This window comes from Gymnoscopelus braueri (assembly GCF_963280865.1).
Source record: "Gymnoscopelus braueri genome assembly, chromosome: 6".
NCBI lineage: Eukaryota > Metazoa > Chordata > Actinopteri > Myctophiformes > Myctophidae > Gymnoscopelus > Gymnoscopelus braueri.
Genome location: NC_137607.1, coordinates 26,649,360 through 26,665,113, shown reverse-complemented (window position 1 = coordinate 26,665,113; position 15,754 = coordinate 26,649,360). Strand labels below are relative to the sequence as shown.

General features: G+C 42.5%; 1 protein-coding gene across 5 annotated transcripts in view; it reads left to right on the top strand.

Moving 5' to 3' along the window:
* The window catches only part of dennd1b (DENN/MADD domain containing 1B), a 155,139-nt gene extending 140,384 nt beyond the window's left edge, over positions 1–14,755 (top strand). For 4 of the 5 annotated variants that reach the window (XM_080429756.1, XM_080429755.1, XM_080429757.1 and 1 more), the window contains 3 exons: positions 6,814–6,884; positions 7,915–8,137; positions 9,546–14,755. In XM_080429756.1, coding sequence (XP_080285882.1) covers positions 6,814–6,884; positions 7,915–8,137; positions 9,546–10,427 — 1,176 coding nt within the window. In that variant the 3' untranslated portion in view covers positions 10,428–14,755. The remainder of the gene's footprint in view (positions 1–6,813; positions 6,885–7,914; positions 8,138–9,545) is intronic. The other variant, XR_013933235.1, reaches the window with a different exon arrangement.
* The last annotated feature ends 999 nt before the right edge of the window (positions 14,756–15,754 follow it).

Here is a 15,754-nt window from a genome sequence, read left to right as displayed (position 1 = left end):
GACTGATTCATATGATATAGTAGACCGTCTGCTATTATCGCCGCATGTAACCGTCGTGCGGCAGAGCATGCATTAGGCTTTAGAGAGCCCAGGAATAACAGCACAGCACAGGATGGATTAGAAACATGGAGCTAACTCACATACTGTAACGTGGAAGACTGTGTGTGTGTGTGTGTGTGTGTGTGTGTGTGTGTGTGTGTGTGTGTGTGTGGTATGTGCAAGCGTATGCACATGTCATCACAGAGAGAATGTTTACGTGTGCTCGGCTAATAACATACTGTACACATGGATAGTGCAGCAGTGTGTCGTGACTCTGTTATAATTGGAGAATGCATTGCATCTGCATGGTGATCATTTCAGGAACTGTCAGTCTTGGTGGTGTGTGCGTGTGCACGTTTATATTTGTGTGTATGTGCATGCAATGTTTTGCCTTTCAGTAACACTTGACTAGAGATGTTGCTCATAAGGCATTATAAGCACATTGTGTGTGCAATATCATCAGAATATGTAAGGCTATGCCTTAATGCACAACTGCACAGCTAATAACAATCTCAACCTACGGTGGTCACAGGTTGATAAACTACTGTATATTATAATACTGGTTATAGAGCTTTATAATGTATGCAATGTTTTGGCAATGCTGTTAAAAGTGAATAGCATATGGCTTTCTAATGACATGCTTTGATTCCTTATGAAGTTAAAGTAAAGAATTACTCTCCATTCCCTTATGTGCTTACGTGGTTATTTGTATGTAATTGCAGACTCTGCCTCTGGATAATGCTTCATTTATGCTCCATCGCTCGTCGAAAGTAGCAGATCTGCGAGCTCAGACGAGCTTATAGATCTGCTATGCGTGGTGTGCGACACCATCACACGACGGCGCATAAATCAGGCTTTTGGTTCCTTTCCTTCCGCCAGAGACCAGTTCAGTTCTTGGCTGAAACCAAAGTGCCATCTCCTGGCCCCTTTGAGGCACTGCACCCATTCACATCTGTACAATCGACTGGGTGATTTTACTGGACGAGTGTAGCTTTCTAACAGTGCGAATAATGTCTTTTTCCCCTATTTTAAGATGAGCCTTTTTGTAAAAGAGAAGGGCGTGGTGCTTTCAGCAGTAGCCAGTTGGAGAGGCGAGCAGTTGCTCCTGGCTCAAACACTGTCTCTGTCACTCTGTATGTTTTTATGTTTTTTTTTTCGTTCTTTCTTTCATTCTATGAGCTGATCTTAAACAGGCATGCACAGAGTTGGCCGCGCTTCTGCAAAGCCTCTGCCTCTCCCTGAGGTTTGTTTGCATTTTCCAGGCATCTCTTTGCGTATGCTGCCAAGCTGTGAGATCAGTGCCCACTCAGAAATACCATATGAAATGTATAACGTAAGGTGGGCTATTAAAGTCTTCCAGCATTTGGCCCCCGTCGCAGAGAGGCAGCGTCGTTCCGCACAACCAGTCATGCAAGGAAGGAAGGGAACGGGAGAGAGAAAGTTTATTTCTCCAAATACTTCTACTGAAATGGACAGTGATGGCTATTTTCCTCTCATAACTTCAGAAATGAAATATAGATTTATTGAATCACTTATAAAGACTTTCCCCTGGTCTCTTAAATAGATTTCATTCCTTTGGCTGTTACATTTGGAAGCTAGGTGTAAAAAAAACAAAAAAAAACAAGCTTTGAATTGGAGCATTACTGTATTTACCAATCAGACCCTCATTTCCTCACCTCAAACCAGAAATGTAAAGCCATGTAACCTGTACTAAACACTTTGCAGCTACATTACTTTAGCTGTTGCAACTTTATTTTTGCTAGAGACTAGACTGGTGGAAATTGCTAGTCATTTATTTCTTTCGTCAGGTGCCCGGATCAAAAAAGCGAAAGTAATGGTTTTGAATGACTTCCACAAAATCTAGTAATGAAGACTGAATGCTTCCTTTTATGGCAGCAGCTTACCGTACAAGAGCCGCACAGATCTGAACCGGATTTTACTGTGTTCTCAGCATGACACAAGTGACTTTCGCCACACTATGAGACGTTGCCACATTTAACTTAATAGCCTGACCCTTTTTTTATGATTTCTTTAGCTCCCGTTAAACTGCTGCATCTTTTACTTGGCTCTTTAGCCCTGCTCTTTGCATAATGTCTCTTACATTTGAAAACGGTTAGGTGAGGCGTGCGTGTGCGTGCGTGTATGTGTGTGTGCGTGTGTGTGTGTGTGCATGTGTGTGTGCACGTGTGTGTTTATGCGTGCGCGTGTGTGTCTGTCTGTGTATCAGCCTGTCTGTCTGTCTGTCTGTCTGTGTCTGTCTGTGTGAGAGAAACAGCGAGAGGAACAGTGATGTCTGTCACTGACAGCAGACAGTTGGATGGAGAAGGAGATAATGAAAAAAATATTTTATTTAAAAAAGTTCATTTTCAGTTTTCCATTACGGCAATGGTGACAAAGCTAGAGAATATGCAACTATGTGTTGGTTTGCTGGGTCAGGCTTTTGCTGTGTTTTGTGATGTGCCTGGACTAGAGAGGTAGCCTATCGGACATACAGTATTTACACTGGTAGAAAATATTAGACCTAGATTTGAGAAGCTCTTTTTTGGTAACTTATTTGCAATAATTTGCTTTCAAGTGTAACTGTACCTACAATTAGCCTTGGATTATATGAGAGAGTTTTGAAACTTACTGTATACCATTTAATTGAAAAGGGACTTTATTTTGTCACGCTGCCGGTGAAATTGAGGATGTATGTAAATGATTTCACAAAAGCACCATATAAAACCTAACTCTGTGGCACATCTAGAATGAAACGCTCATTTATTGGAAACCGTTGCAGCTTAACAGCCTCTTAAAGGGTCACAGCTAAGAGAGGGAAAGACAAATTGATGAAGCAATGAAGTGAAGTACCATCCATTAATTGCTCCCCGTGGAACTTCCTCTTTGCCCGCGTGCACCGAGGCTGTAACGGAGATCAGAGGCCCAGCCTCCATGACCTGCGTCTGCATGTGTTTGGGTTCACCTTTCTTTAACCCATTAAGACCTGGAACGCATCTGTGTCACTTTAGATTTCTTTGGCTATTCAAAAATAGCAGATATACAAGCTCATAGCGCGGCACCGAGTGCCGCGCTATGAACTCGTAGATCTGCTATTTTTGAAAAATCTTGAAAAAATATTTTCCAGATTTTTTTTCAAAAAACTGTTTATTTTTGTTTTGTTTTATTTATTTAGAAAACATTTTTAAGAATCTCCTCTGGTCTTAATGGGTTAATAAACACCTAGACACAGAGAGGGCCCCCCCCCCCCCCGCTTCCCTAAAACGCTAGACCATGACACAAATGAACTGGCTAAATAGATCCAAGCACCGTGACGTATATATACATCCAACTTCATGGACATAACGCGGCTATAGTGAGTGTGAACGGAGGCGTATACATTTGTACGCGTGTCTCCCAAACGATTCCGCTTCTTCAACCAGCCGGACCAAAGTGTCTCGCAGGTGCATCTCCATTCTCCAGTCGCCTCCCCGTCCCCCCCTAACCACCCCTAGCCCCCCGTCCCCCCCCTCAGAGTCTCGCTGGCTGGCACGCCGGCCTGGGCCCTAGATTTACAGCCCTGACACAGGAATCCATTAAATGCTGTTTAGGGATCCCAGGCCCGAGCCCCTCTGAAATCTCTTTCATTATAGCTGCGAGCTACCATGGAGGGGGAGCGGGCCGGCCAATCAGCGCTGCCACCACATGTGTTCATGTTTAGCCCGATGGCTGAGGGGCTTAAGTGGCCGCTGCACACATTTCTCCTCCGCTGGCTTTTATGGAGAAAATGGCACTTTAACTCTTTGTGTTTTTTGTGTAATAGGGCGTGTGTGTGTGTGTGTGTGTGTGTGTGTGTGTGTGTGTGTGTGTGTGTGTGTGTGTGTGTGTGTGTGTGTGTGTGTGTGTGTGTGTGTGTGTGTGTGTGTGTGTGTGTGTGTGTGTGTGTGTGTGTGTGTGTGTGTGTGTGTGTGTGTGTGTGTGTGTGTGTGTGTGTGTACCTGTATGTACTCGTATTACTATACTTGTGAGTGCCAAATGTCCCCATAGATATAGTCGGGACAACTTTGTGGGGACACAAGTGAAATGGTTGTTTTATTTCTGAACAGGTTTTTTTTTTGTTATGCTAACAGATTTAGGTTGGGATTAGGATTAGACATTTAGAGGTTAGGTTTAGGGGTTACGGCTGAAATTATGCCTGATTTATACTTAGTTGCATGCCGGTGTCATGCACTACAAATAGAAGATATACAAGCAGATATACAAGCTCACTGTGAGCTTGTAGAGGCTTTAGGTTTAGTGTTGAAAAATAAGAAATTGCATTCATATAATCGCTGTCCTTCAACGTTGATGTCCTCACAAGTACAGTAATGCAAACGTGTGCGTGAGTGTGTGCATGCGTGCGTGTCTGTGTGTGTGTGTGTGTGTGTGTGTGTGTCTTCTCTGGCCGATCGGAGGCCTTAAATGAGGCCAGGCCAGCCACACGTTACATTCCGGCTGTCTGGCTGGCACTGTGTCAGCTAATCAGGACCGGCTTGGTGCGCCATTCGAGTCCCCCCACCCCTACCCCCACAGCCACGCCCCGGCCCGCACGTCATCCTCTGGGACTTAAAGGTCTCTCTCCCCACCTCCACAATGTTTCCTACAGTATATACCTTCCTTCTACTTGCCCCCCTCCTTTTCCTTGCTTCCTTCCCCTTTTGTTCCCTCGCGACTTATTTTGTGTGTTCCCAATGTTGTGTTCCACTTTTCATCTGTTCTTCAACTTCTTTCTCTTGTTCTCGTCTCCTCGTCTTTTTTTCTCCCTCGCTCTCTCGCTAACCCAGCCGCCCGCCCGCCCGCCACCACAGTGCAAACATAACAAACATACACGGTGTATTCTTCTTTAAGCCCACCTCATCTCCTTCATGGCCCTTTGGGGGTTGTAAAGGACCCCTCCCACAGTGATAGGGCTTTGATAATGTGGCGAGCATGCGTTTATAGGGAAACACACAGAGACGCACATGGAGGCGGGGCTAAGCAGGAGGCGGGGGGGAGGGGGGGGGAGAAAGAAAACGGAACACATTCCTCACTCGTAAGAATAAGTAACGTTGTAATGCTAACGTGTGTGAAGTGACACTGGTAGCTGGTAGCAGCATGCTAAGCACCATTAGGCCGAGATGGCAACAGATAGAGAAGTACAGAGAGTACAAACTGAGGGAAGAGGGAGCAATGGTGAAACCGCCAACAGAGATATATAAGCTAGATGGACTGAACGAGAGATTGTGGCAAACAGGGTGGACAAAATAAAAAGTAAAGGGATGAGTCACTGAGATAGAAAGAAGGTAGTGCAAGTTCACACACACACACACACACACACACACACACACACACACACACACACACACACACACACACACACACACACACGCACACACACTTAGCAGTGGAAGGCATGTTAATAAGCGGCCCAGGGCAGATCTGTGCTCCCATTGGGAGGGCCCTGCCCTGCTCTGTAAAGCCTCTCTCTCTCTCTCTTCTTTAACCTGCCTAATAAACATGGTACACAGGTGGCTTATTAAACCCACTGTGTCAGACAACTACACTTCACACCGGTCACTCACTGCCGCTCTGCACTGACAAATAAAATGAGCTAATATATATATGGGCGGTACAAAAACATTTACATTTTACTTGAGTAAAAGTACGAAGTTATTGGCATCAAATTGTACTTGCAGTGCTCAATTTGACAATTTGTTATACTTAAAAAGAATTAGACGAAATACAGTACAAGTTCACAACGCTTCGCATCAGCTTAAGTTTGGGGCTTAAGTGGTTAATCTATATTTCTAACTAGTAAATAAAGCTGTCAAATAACTGTATTGGGGTAAGAAGTACAATATTGGCCCGGACTGCTGACCTAGCGGTCCGGGCACCTAGGCTCCAATGTTGCCTGACAGCGCATCGCGGGTTCGAGTCTTCGACGATCTTTGCTGCATGTCTCTCCCCATCTCTCTCTCCCTGTTTCCTGTCTGTCTCTACTGTAAACTATAAATAAAAGCCCAAAAAGACCCCAAAGAATATATAAAAAGAAAAAGAAAGTACAATATTTGCCTTTGAGATGTAGTGAATTTGAAGTGTAAAGTACTGAAAAATGGACACACAAGTAAAAGTACCTCAAAGTTTTCCTAAAGTACAGTACTTGACAGAAGTATAGTGACGTCAGTTTGCCATAACCTTGCTATATGTGCTGCAGTATCTATATGTAGTGACAGTGATTCACGGTCTGCAGTGAGTTTGATTAGATTCTGTTGAGGATCTTAGTCATGTGACCCAAACTCGGCTCCCCGTACGTCACAGGATGCGGTCGCTCTGTGGTATGCACAGTAAAGCCATGTCATCGCTGTCGGGCAGAAACCTTGTATCTCATTTTTTCAACTTTTATGGGTTTGTTCCCCTCACTTAAAATGCCCCCACTTCGTCGTATAAGAGTGGCAAGCAAAAAGTAGTGAAAATAGCAGATCTACAATGCGTCGTACATGGCGACGCATTGTGAGCTTGTAGATTGAGCTATTTTCCATTACTTCTGAACATTTTCCTTTCTATTTCCTGAAAAGTTTTGGACATACAAGGTTTCCACAGCGACAATGTCCTGCTGAGACTCCACTGACAGCAGACAGCAGCCTTGTCATAGAAAAGTCTACACCCCCTCTCACACACACACACACACACACACACACACACACACACACACACACATGGTTAATCCCCACCTCTCTGTGTGTGAGTGCACTCGTTCACTCTGTGTGTTGTCCTCAGCAGCAGAACTTCAACAAGTCCCCCATGGGTTTGGGCATTGGCCTCGACGATGATGAACTGGACACAGCAAGCAAGTAAGGCTCTATATATAACACCCCTTATTTGAGTAGGTTTCGTGTTATATGCATATGTGCACATTTTCAATATATTTATTAAATGTGTGGGAGCATATTAATTGTACTGTTTTTGCCTTGCAATTGTATTTTGAGAAGACCCCAGACAGATCTGATCTCCTGTTTATTTATGATGATACTGCCCCCCTGTGGTCATAGTTAGAAGCAGCATTAACTGTCATTCTCTGCCACAGCCTACTGTAGGTGTTTTGAACAGTCTGTCATGTGGTCTAAATCTGGGATCCCCAGGGGTCCTTGAGGGGGTTCCAGGGGGTCCCCAGCAAAATGATGAACCGGCTGTTTCAAAATAGCCGATCTAGTGACGCATTGTGAGATTATACAGTAGATCTGCTAGGTCTTAAAGTTATTTGGAAGAATCTTGAAAATGTTTGAAAAATGTTATTATATTTTAAGATGGGGGGGGGGTCTACGGCCTAATGCAGTACATATTGGGGGTCCTTGATATGAAAATGGTCTACTAAATGATAAAATGAAGCTTAATTTTTTTTAACCATTTCTCAGTATTATTACTGTACCACACATTCTCACAGGACCAATATAAAACTCTAGGCCATAGTTATGTTCTATACTTATGTCTATAGAACAGTGGTTCCCAAACACTGGGTCAGTACTCAGTACCCATGTTTGGGTCGTGGACCCAATTTTATGGGTCGCGAGTAAAAACATATTTTCTTTATTTTTTTTTGTTTTCTACAATTGTTTACCATTATTATTTAAAAATAATGATTTTCGAACAATTTCCAAAAATATATCAAACTTTTTCATGAAAAGATAAAGATTGTAATTTTTTTATTTCATGGGTCTCGAGCTAAAAGGTTTGGTAACCATTGCTATAGAAAATACCGGTACTAATGTTTTAATTGAATTTACAAAATCCAGTTAGCTCGTTTTAACATGAGACCAAGTTGACCACCTCGGACGGCAGGAGATGATGACACAGCGACAATTTCCTTCTCTCTTCCAATCACAGGATCTCGTCGGAGGACAGTGGCGAGGTGCCCTCCTACACCGAAGACAGCGACGACTCCTATTCACTGGACATGGACACGGACTCGTCTCGCACGGGTCAGATGAACCTGCTGGAGGAGATCCTGGACTCGCTGAACACCACAGCGGTGGAACAAGGCAAACTCAGTGCCGCCAAGAGCCTGGACTTCTTCCGGTCCATGGAAGAGCTGGATTACACCGGCCCGGTATGTCACTGGTCCCAAAACAGGGTTCCCATACTTGGGTCGCAAGTAAATATAGTTAAATCAAAATTAAAAAAACCTTTCAGAAATAAAAAGTCACATCAACAATAGAAATAAGCCTGCACACCGCCAATCTGCACGGTACACAAGCAAAGTTATATTCAAGAAGTAACGGTTCGTCACAGATGTGATACCGATATGGTTTGTTGTATATAGTCGTATAGATTTATCCACTGTCTGACAATCTCTGACTGTTCACTGTACATATTTTTATTTCCGTTTTCTACTCGTTAATATGATGTTTTTGCATAGTATTGTATATTTGTCTGTCATTAAATGTTTCGATGAATTGAGTACAAAGGACCCCAATGGAAACAAGCCATAGTGCTTTCTTGGGTTTAAAATCCTCTTAACTCATTGAGTGCCATTCACGTGTTTCACGTGTTTTACCGCGGAACCCAAGATATCATTATCTGAAGATTTGCAGCTCCATCCACTCCTTGTTTAACTTATAACTGAAAAAGGCTATATCTCGCTTCCTAAGTACTTTTTTTTACTTAAAACTGGCCAGAAATAATTCTGGCACTCAGTGAGTTAACATACCTTGTATTGAACTGTACTTCCCTGTGCTTGTCTTTGCAAACTGTTAATAAAGTATTCAATCAATCAATCTCTGCCTGACAGCAGGACCTAGTGACTTTAGTCTCTTCAGTTCAATTAAAAAAACAACAAAAAAATAAACAACCAAAAAAACGAGTGACAGGGAGAGAGAGACGGGGAGAGACATGTAGCAAAGGTCGTCGGGCTTAGGAATCGAACTTGCGACTCGCTGGCAGGCTGCATTTGAGCCATGTGGTGTGATGCCTTAACCACAATAGGCCATCAGCGACCCTTATCTCTTAATTTTATTGTTGACTTGTACAACCTTGCGTTTCTCTGCATCATTGTAATTTCAATGATGCAATCGATTTTTGGGGCACTAAAATGATGTCACCTCGTACTGATCATCACCACAAGCTGTCACCTCTTGGTAATCACAGACTTCTCCTAGTGATTGGTTGATCATGACCCAAGCGAGTGTATTTGAGTAATTCTGTCAGACTGCTGTATTATGCCTGAAGAATCTGTGACTGAAATGCTTCTTCTTGAATAACATTTTGCTCCTGTACCGTGCAGGTTGACAGTGTGCAGTCTTACTTTTATAGTTGATGTGACTTTTTTGCATACGCGCTTGCAAGACTTTTTGTTCTAGGTGTGCGAAAGAAATACAAATATTTTGCTAAAGAAATTCATAAAATCAAAGGAATTCCATAAATAAAATAAAAAATGTTTATAGGTCGGCTATTTACTTAGATTTAGTTAGGAAGGTTGTACAATACCTCTTATACCTGTTTCTATTAATCTCCTCCAGAACAAGCCTTCCAGCGAGTGTGTCCCAGCGGATGGGAGTGGCTCCTGTGAGCAGGGAGGCTGGAACATGGGCCAGGACGACAGCGCGGTCCATGGCAAACATTTACCCCCCTCCCCGCGCAGACTGGCCAACAACCCGTGTCTGAGGGTGTCTCACAACCACACAGCCTCCTCCGCCCAGCACACAGCCTCCACCCAGCACAAGGCCGTCTCCAGGCCTCCGTCGGGACGGTGGTGTCGCCCCACCACAGAGCCACCCCCTCCCCCGTCTCCTGCCCCGTCGCAACAAGGAGACTGCTTCAACTATTCTCCCTTGCTGTCCCGCAGACCCACAGGCAGCCCCCCACCGTCTCCCACTCTGTCCACGGTCAGTGCTCTGTCCACGGTCAGTTCTCCTCCTCAGCCGTCGTGTACCTTCTCTTACTCCCCTCCGCCGGTGGCACGATGTCGGACCGTCTCGGACCCCCAGCCCGTCTCGGACCCCCAGCCCGCCGCCGACCCTCCCCAGCCCCAGAACCTCACGGCCTCCACCAGCATCCTGAGGAGGAAGGTACTGTCCAAGGAGACGGTGAGACAATACCAGGAAAAGGCCTTTCAGGGGCACGGCGGCCGAGGGCGCATGTCAGCTATACCGATCCCTTGGGAGCGAGAGGGAGGCTCCGAGGAGGCGGCTCCGGGTCGAGACCCTGGTCCGGGTCAGGCCAGGGAGCCCGTGGCCACTGACATCCAGGAAAAAGGCCTCCTGGAGGAGATTGAGTCCATGTGTCACCTGAGCACAGCCTTCAATAGCAGCCTTGATCTCTCTCAAGGCCAATGTTACGCCAACAAGAGCCACGGTCCTCAGTCTCAGGCCCAGGGCAAGTCAGAGGACACTCACCTATAAAATTACATACATTCTACTGAGTTTACTGACTTTTGTATAATTCTGAATTCTTGGAGCACAAGTTAACCACATGAACCCTCCATTCAGTGAAAATATCAGATCTACAAGCTCACAACGTGACGTACTGTATTGTGAGCTGGTAGCTCGGCTATTTTCGGCAAAGATATTTAGTGTAGAGCAAAAACAGGAGGGAGCCTAGTATAGAGTACCGGGGCACTCCGGTCAATTTAGTATGGGGTTTAATAGGTCTGCCTCAAAGCACAGATAAAGGCATTTTTTAATACTGTCAGGTTTCAGACCACAACAACCCGCTCTAGACCTGAACAGGACTTCACAGTCAGCACACTTTTCTTCCACAGAATTTTGCTGGTACTTTTTTCCCCCCCACCCTCAGTGAGCTAATAATACGGAAATGAAACGGAACAGAATACAATTCTGAGTTGAATATTGATGATCTGACAGTGATGGATGGCTCTGTGGAAAAGAATGCAGATATAGCTTGGTACATTGCCAGGATGGATAAGGGATCACATCAGCCTCACCCCCCCCCCATCAGTGTTCCAAACATTTCACATGGTAAAAACTGAATTTTGCACTAGTACATTTAAGATGTACTGAACTACTTCGATCACTGCTACCTGGTACTAAGATCACTGTGTTTTGAGTGAGAGAAACGAAACAAAAAAACAGACACTTTAAGATTGTTGGACACAAACTCAGTTCATACATTTTGAATTTATTCCTATCACTATGCCTTAAATGAGGTGTGATTTGTTTCTGTCTTAATCTGTTGAGACTGTACTTAGAGGTACTTGGTTATCAGAATGAGCGCCAGGCGCCTTCAGATCAGAAATGAAAAAAAAAAGCTTTCATGTGATAAAAAGACACAGTGACTACGCAGCCCTCTATCTAACCGGATAAATAGAATCGTTTGACATGTGTTTTATGCTTTGAGATGCCGTTTTAGTTGCATTCCAGATAATCAGATGCTTATATTTAGACATGTATTTATCTCTCTCCCTCCCTATCTCTCTCTCTCTTGTATTTCTCAGGACTCTGTTCTGTCAGTAAAAAAGAAGGAAAACGAGTGAAAATGAATGATCTGAAAATCTGTCTATGTCTATGCACCCCTACTTTCTCTTCATCTCCCTGGACCATCTTCATCCTGAAAACACAAGGCCAGGAATAGGCAGAGTTTGTGATGTAGCTGTGCACTCAACACAGTGCAAAATCATGAGTATTAATTTACCTCAGAGAGTGTAAACAATTAGAGCCACCGAGCTTTGAATGAACGTTCAGGCTTTGGCAGTGTACTTGCTCTTAGTCCCCTCCCTTCCTAGCCCTCTCTCTCTACCTCTTTCTATCTCATTTTCGTCCACAAACACACACATACACATACACATGCGTGCGCGGAAACGTAATGAAATGCAAGCTCTGTCCTCCGAGGTTAGAGACACTGTAATTTAATGCAATGCTTGATGATTGTACTGTACCGAAGCAATACCCTTCTCAGAGAGAGGTTCTATAGATTGTTAACCATGTGATTTCAAATTAAAAAAAAAGAAATCAGATTTCTCCCATGGAGAGAATGCTACGCTTCCTGAGATCGCGGGTTCCCATGATGCCTGCGTCGCCACAAAACCAATAGAAAACGAGAAGGCGGTTTCTGTAGCGCTTTTGTCGGGATTATGTTTATGGTTAGTTGTTCCTTCTGATTTATGCCAGACGCCAGTTGGTATGGCGGTTTAACAGCGGCTCTCGCTCCGCTCTCTGAGCGCTGCTCTGCATAAATGATTCGCCCATAAAGTGTTTGGCCGTTCCTAAAAGGCCTTGAAACGCAAAGGAATTCCCCCCCCCCTCCTCCCCAAAAAGGCTCAAGAGAACAATCCCTTGACAGGCCTTTATTTCATTCAGAACACTTTAAAAAAGACAATTTACTATGCAAACTTGTAAAACATTCAAAATGTTTCATAATACATTTAACCATAATTGCGTCAGATTAAATGGCTTTATTTGAGATTAATATTAATCAGACAGTTAGTCTGAAGAACTGAGTGAGTGAGTATTCCCCAGTGTGAGTTGAAGTTTGTCTGTCCGTGTTGACAGCTACACCAGTTAAATCCTCAGTGTTCATTTAACTCTGAGCGGGTCCATTTGGTTACATTTGTATCGAGTTATAAATGGATAAACCAACACTGAGGATTTTACTGTGTGAGTGTAGTATAGTGTGCCTTATATGAGTACCACACAGTATAACCAGAAGGTACAGTATTAGAAAGAGACAGAAGTTGGTGAACGTGTGTCTTCAGTCGTATTTAAGTAAAACGCGTCAAGCTCTAATCTGGTCTGGCAAAAGCATTCTGACCTGAAATGAAATTGGGTACTTGAGTTGTTACAGTTCTTTATGCCCCTTGACCCCTTGAATCAATGCATAGATGAATGGTTTCAGATGGTGTTATTGATTATGGTACTGCCACCTGCCGGTGTTACATACATCAGTGTTTTGTTTTGCTGTGGTGGGGATTTATTACAGAGTATCTGGTTCTCCAGTAGCATTTTGTCTTTTTTTGAAATTTGTAAATGTTATAGTTCCTTACATTTTAATAGATTCTGATTACGTTGTTATTCTCTTTCTTTAGCTTTCTCTCCTTTTGTTTGTAAATCCCCCCAAACACTCATTCTCAACTAACTCATCAAAAGGCTTCAAAGGGTTCCTCTTCTTAAATATAAATGTTTGATTTCATATTGATGAAAATAGTTATTTTCAACTATTACTAGACGTGTATTTTTGCTGGCTTGAGTATATTTTACATGAATAATATATGATTGGTGTTGTATATTGTATAAATGACACCCAATATTTGAATGTTTTAGATTTTATTTTTTTGAAAAAGATAGATTTTTTTAGGATGTTAACAGATATGCCAATAAATGCACGTTGTACCTAGTCGTTTGTGATCCAAAGCATTTGACACCTTTTATTCTAATCAAATTGTGTAATCATTCTTAATGGAAATGCATCGGCTACTGCACGTGCTTACTGTTATATCCGCATGTATGTATGTATCGTGTGTTATACTTTTGTTTCATTTCATACATGTATTTTCCAGAACGTGGACTGTTCTGCTGATATTAAATATTGTTTCAGTATTTAGCACATCTGTCAGAGCAAAAGAAATACTGAAATACTGTAGCATTGCGTGTTTTACAATTCAATCTCATCTGCCTTGCATTTGGCTATTAGCCCATTAGTCTTCAACTGCACATGCCTTGCATCTTTTAGTGTTAAAATATAATTATTTTCTTTGTTACAGTAGCCTACACACCCCATGACTACTGTAAATCCGAAGCCAGAGGTGTGTTAACATAACTCAAGACAGTGTCTTACCAACGCCTGTTGTAGAGGATGGTAATGATGATCTGACTGTAAAAGCTTCAGTAGCTTTGGTTCCACTTACATTCATGTTGAACTGTGAAGAAACGGATTTCAGGGCATTCACACTTGGTTTACTAACCTGCCGGCTAGGAGAGTACTTTGACCGTGTACTGAGAAGTTGCAGGCTTGTGCCTTGAAAGAGGATGGTCAAGGAATTTGCCTCTTTTGTTGAAATGGAAAAGGTTTTCTGTCACGAGAATCGCTTAATTCAGTGTAAATGGGGTTTGTGTAGCATAAAACTATAGTATTTTTATTGAATGTCTCATATATAACTGACGGCTTATTTACTGACTGAACTAGCAAATGGAATCAAAAGGTACATGTCTAGACTATACTTACAACATAGTACAGCTTGCCATCCAATGCTCATTGTAAGAATGCCATCACTGACATGCCACCCAAAGCAGCACGATATCCCTGGTGGTGTTTTGCTTGCTAGGCGCATTATCCACCATTCTCTCTCAATTTCCTGACAATGCAATGTATTAGGCCTATTCTATGATTACATGATTTTTCTTTTTATGAGATAATAGCTGGTTTAACTCGAGAAATGCTGAATGACATTAAGGCAGTGAATAAAGGCATACTTTTTTTTAAAGAATAATACAATTCCTAGATTACACACTTTAAGAATTGTTTATTACACACATTTATCTGCCATGTTTTCAGTGTCATGACAAACTGGCACAAGTGGAACACCTTTTCATCTCAGTCCCATGGTGTGATACTGTACGTTGACTGTGCTCACGCACATACATACAGCAACTTGCATGTTCTCATTGCAGAAGGAATTGTCTTAAACAATCTAACGTGTTCTTGAGGAGTAAATTGGTACCATGGTACAAAACTGTATGCACTGTGAACTGAAAATAAATTATACATGTTTATGCAATGTACGTGTTCTCTGTTGTTGACATACGCACACATCTGACACACAATGCTTGCAGAAATAATTGGTGTGGGAGGCAGTTCACTGGAACACAACACATTGCTACAGAATGCTAGAACAGCAGATCGTTTGATCAAATGGGTATACTTAATATTGACATGATTATATATTAGACAAAGACCTATCTATCTATACAAACACAGAACATCCATTCTGAGCTCTACATTGTTCCTACAATAATTGTCCAATACATTCAATAAATTAACAGAAATAAACCCACTGAAAATTACAGCATGTTTTCTACTTACACTGAGTGTCAATGAGTGTGGAAATAAAAGTCACAGTATCAAATTCAATATAATCAATACAATATGTACACATAACATTATTTGAGGTGGGGTTTTTGGCACAGCAATCAGACCATGCCAATCTACAACCACTTTGAACCAAAGCAACAAGCTCAACTAGTGCAGCTGCTCCTGATATCGTCACTGTTGGGCAGAAACATTGTATCTCCATGTTTCAAATGTTTAATGGGCATACATTAAGAAATTAATGCCCATTATGACTTCATCATGCAAGAGTGTTGCACAAAAATAGTGAAAATCTTCCCTATTTTAAAATATTTTTTAAAATAATCATAAACAAATGAACAGTTTTGGACATACAGTATAAGGTTTCCACCCGACAACAACGATATATTACTCTACCAATTCATAGTATTCTCATGATGTATTTGCCCTACAATGTGGCACGATGCTATACAGTACAGTAGCTCACTGGCCATGGTTGTCATTTAATGATAATTCTCGCCTAATTGATTACAATCACCTTTTTGCATGATGTCTGCAATCAATTAGGCCTACTATAAATACTTGCAATATCCCCTTAGCATACATACAGTATACACCTGTCACCTACAGTATACAGTACACTTACAGTAGCAATAAAATCCAATAGGGATGTTCGCAACGACATTAGCAATAGAAAAAACATGAAAGA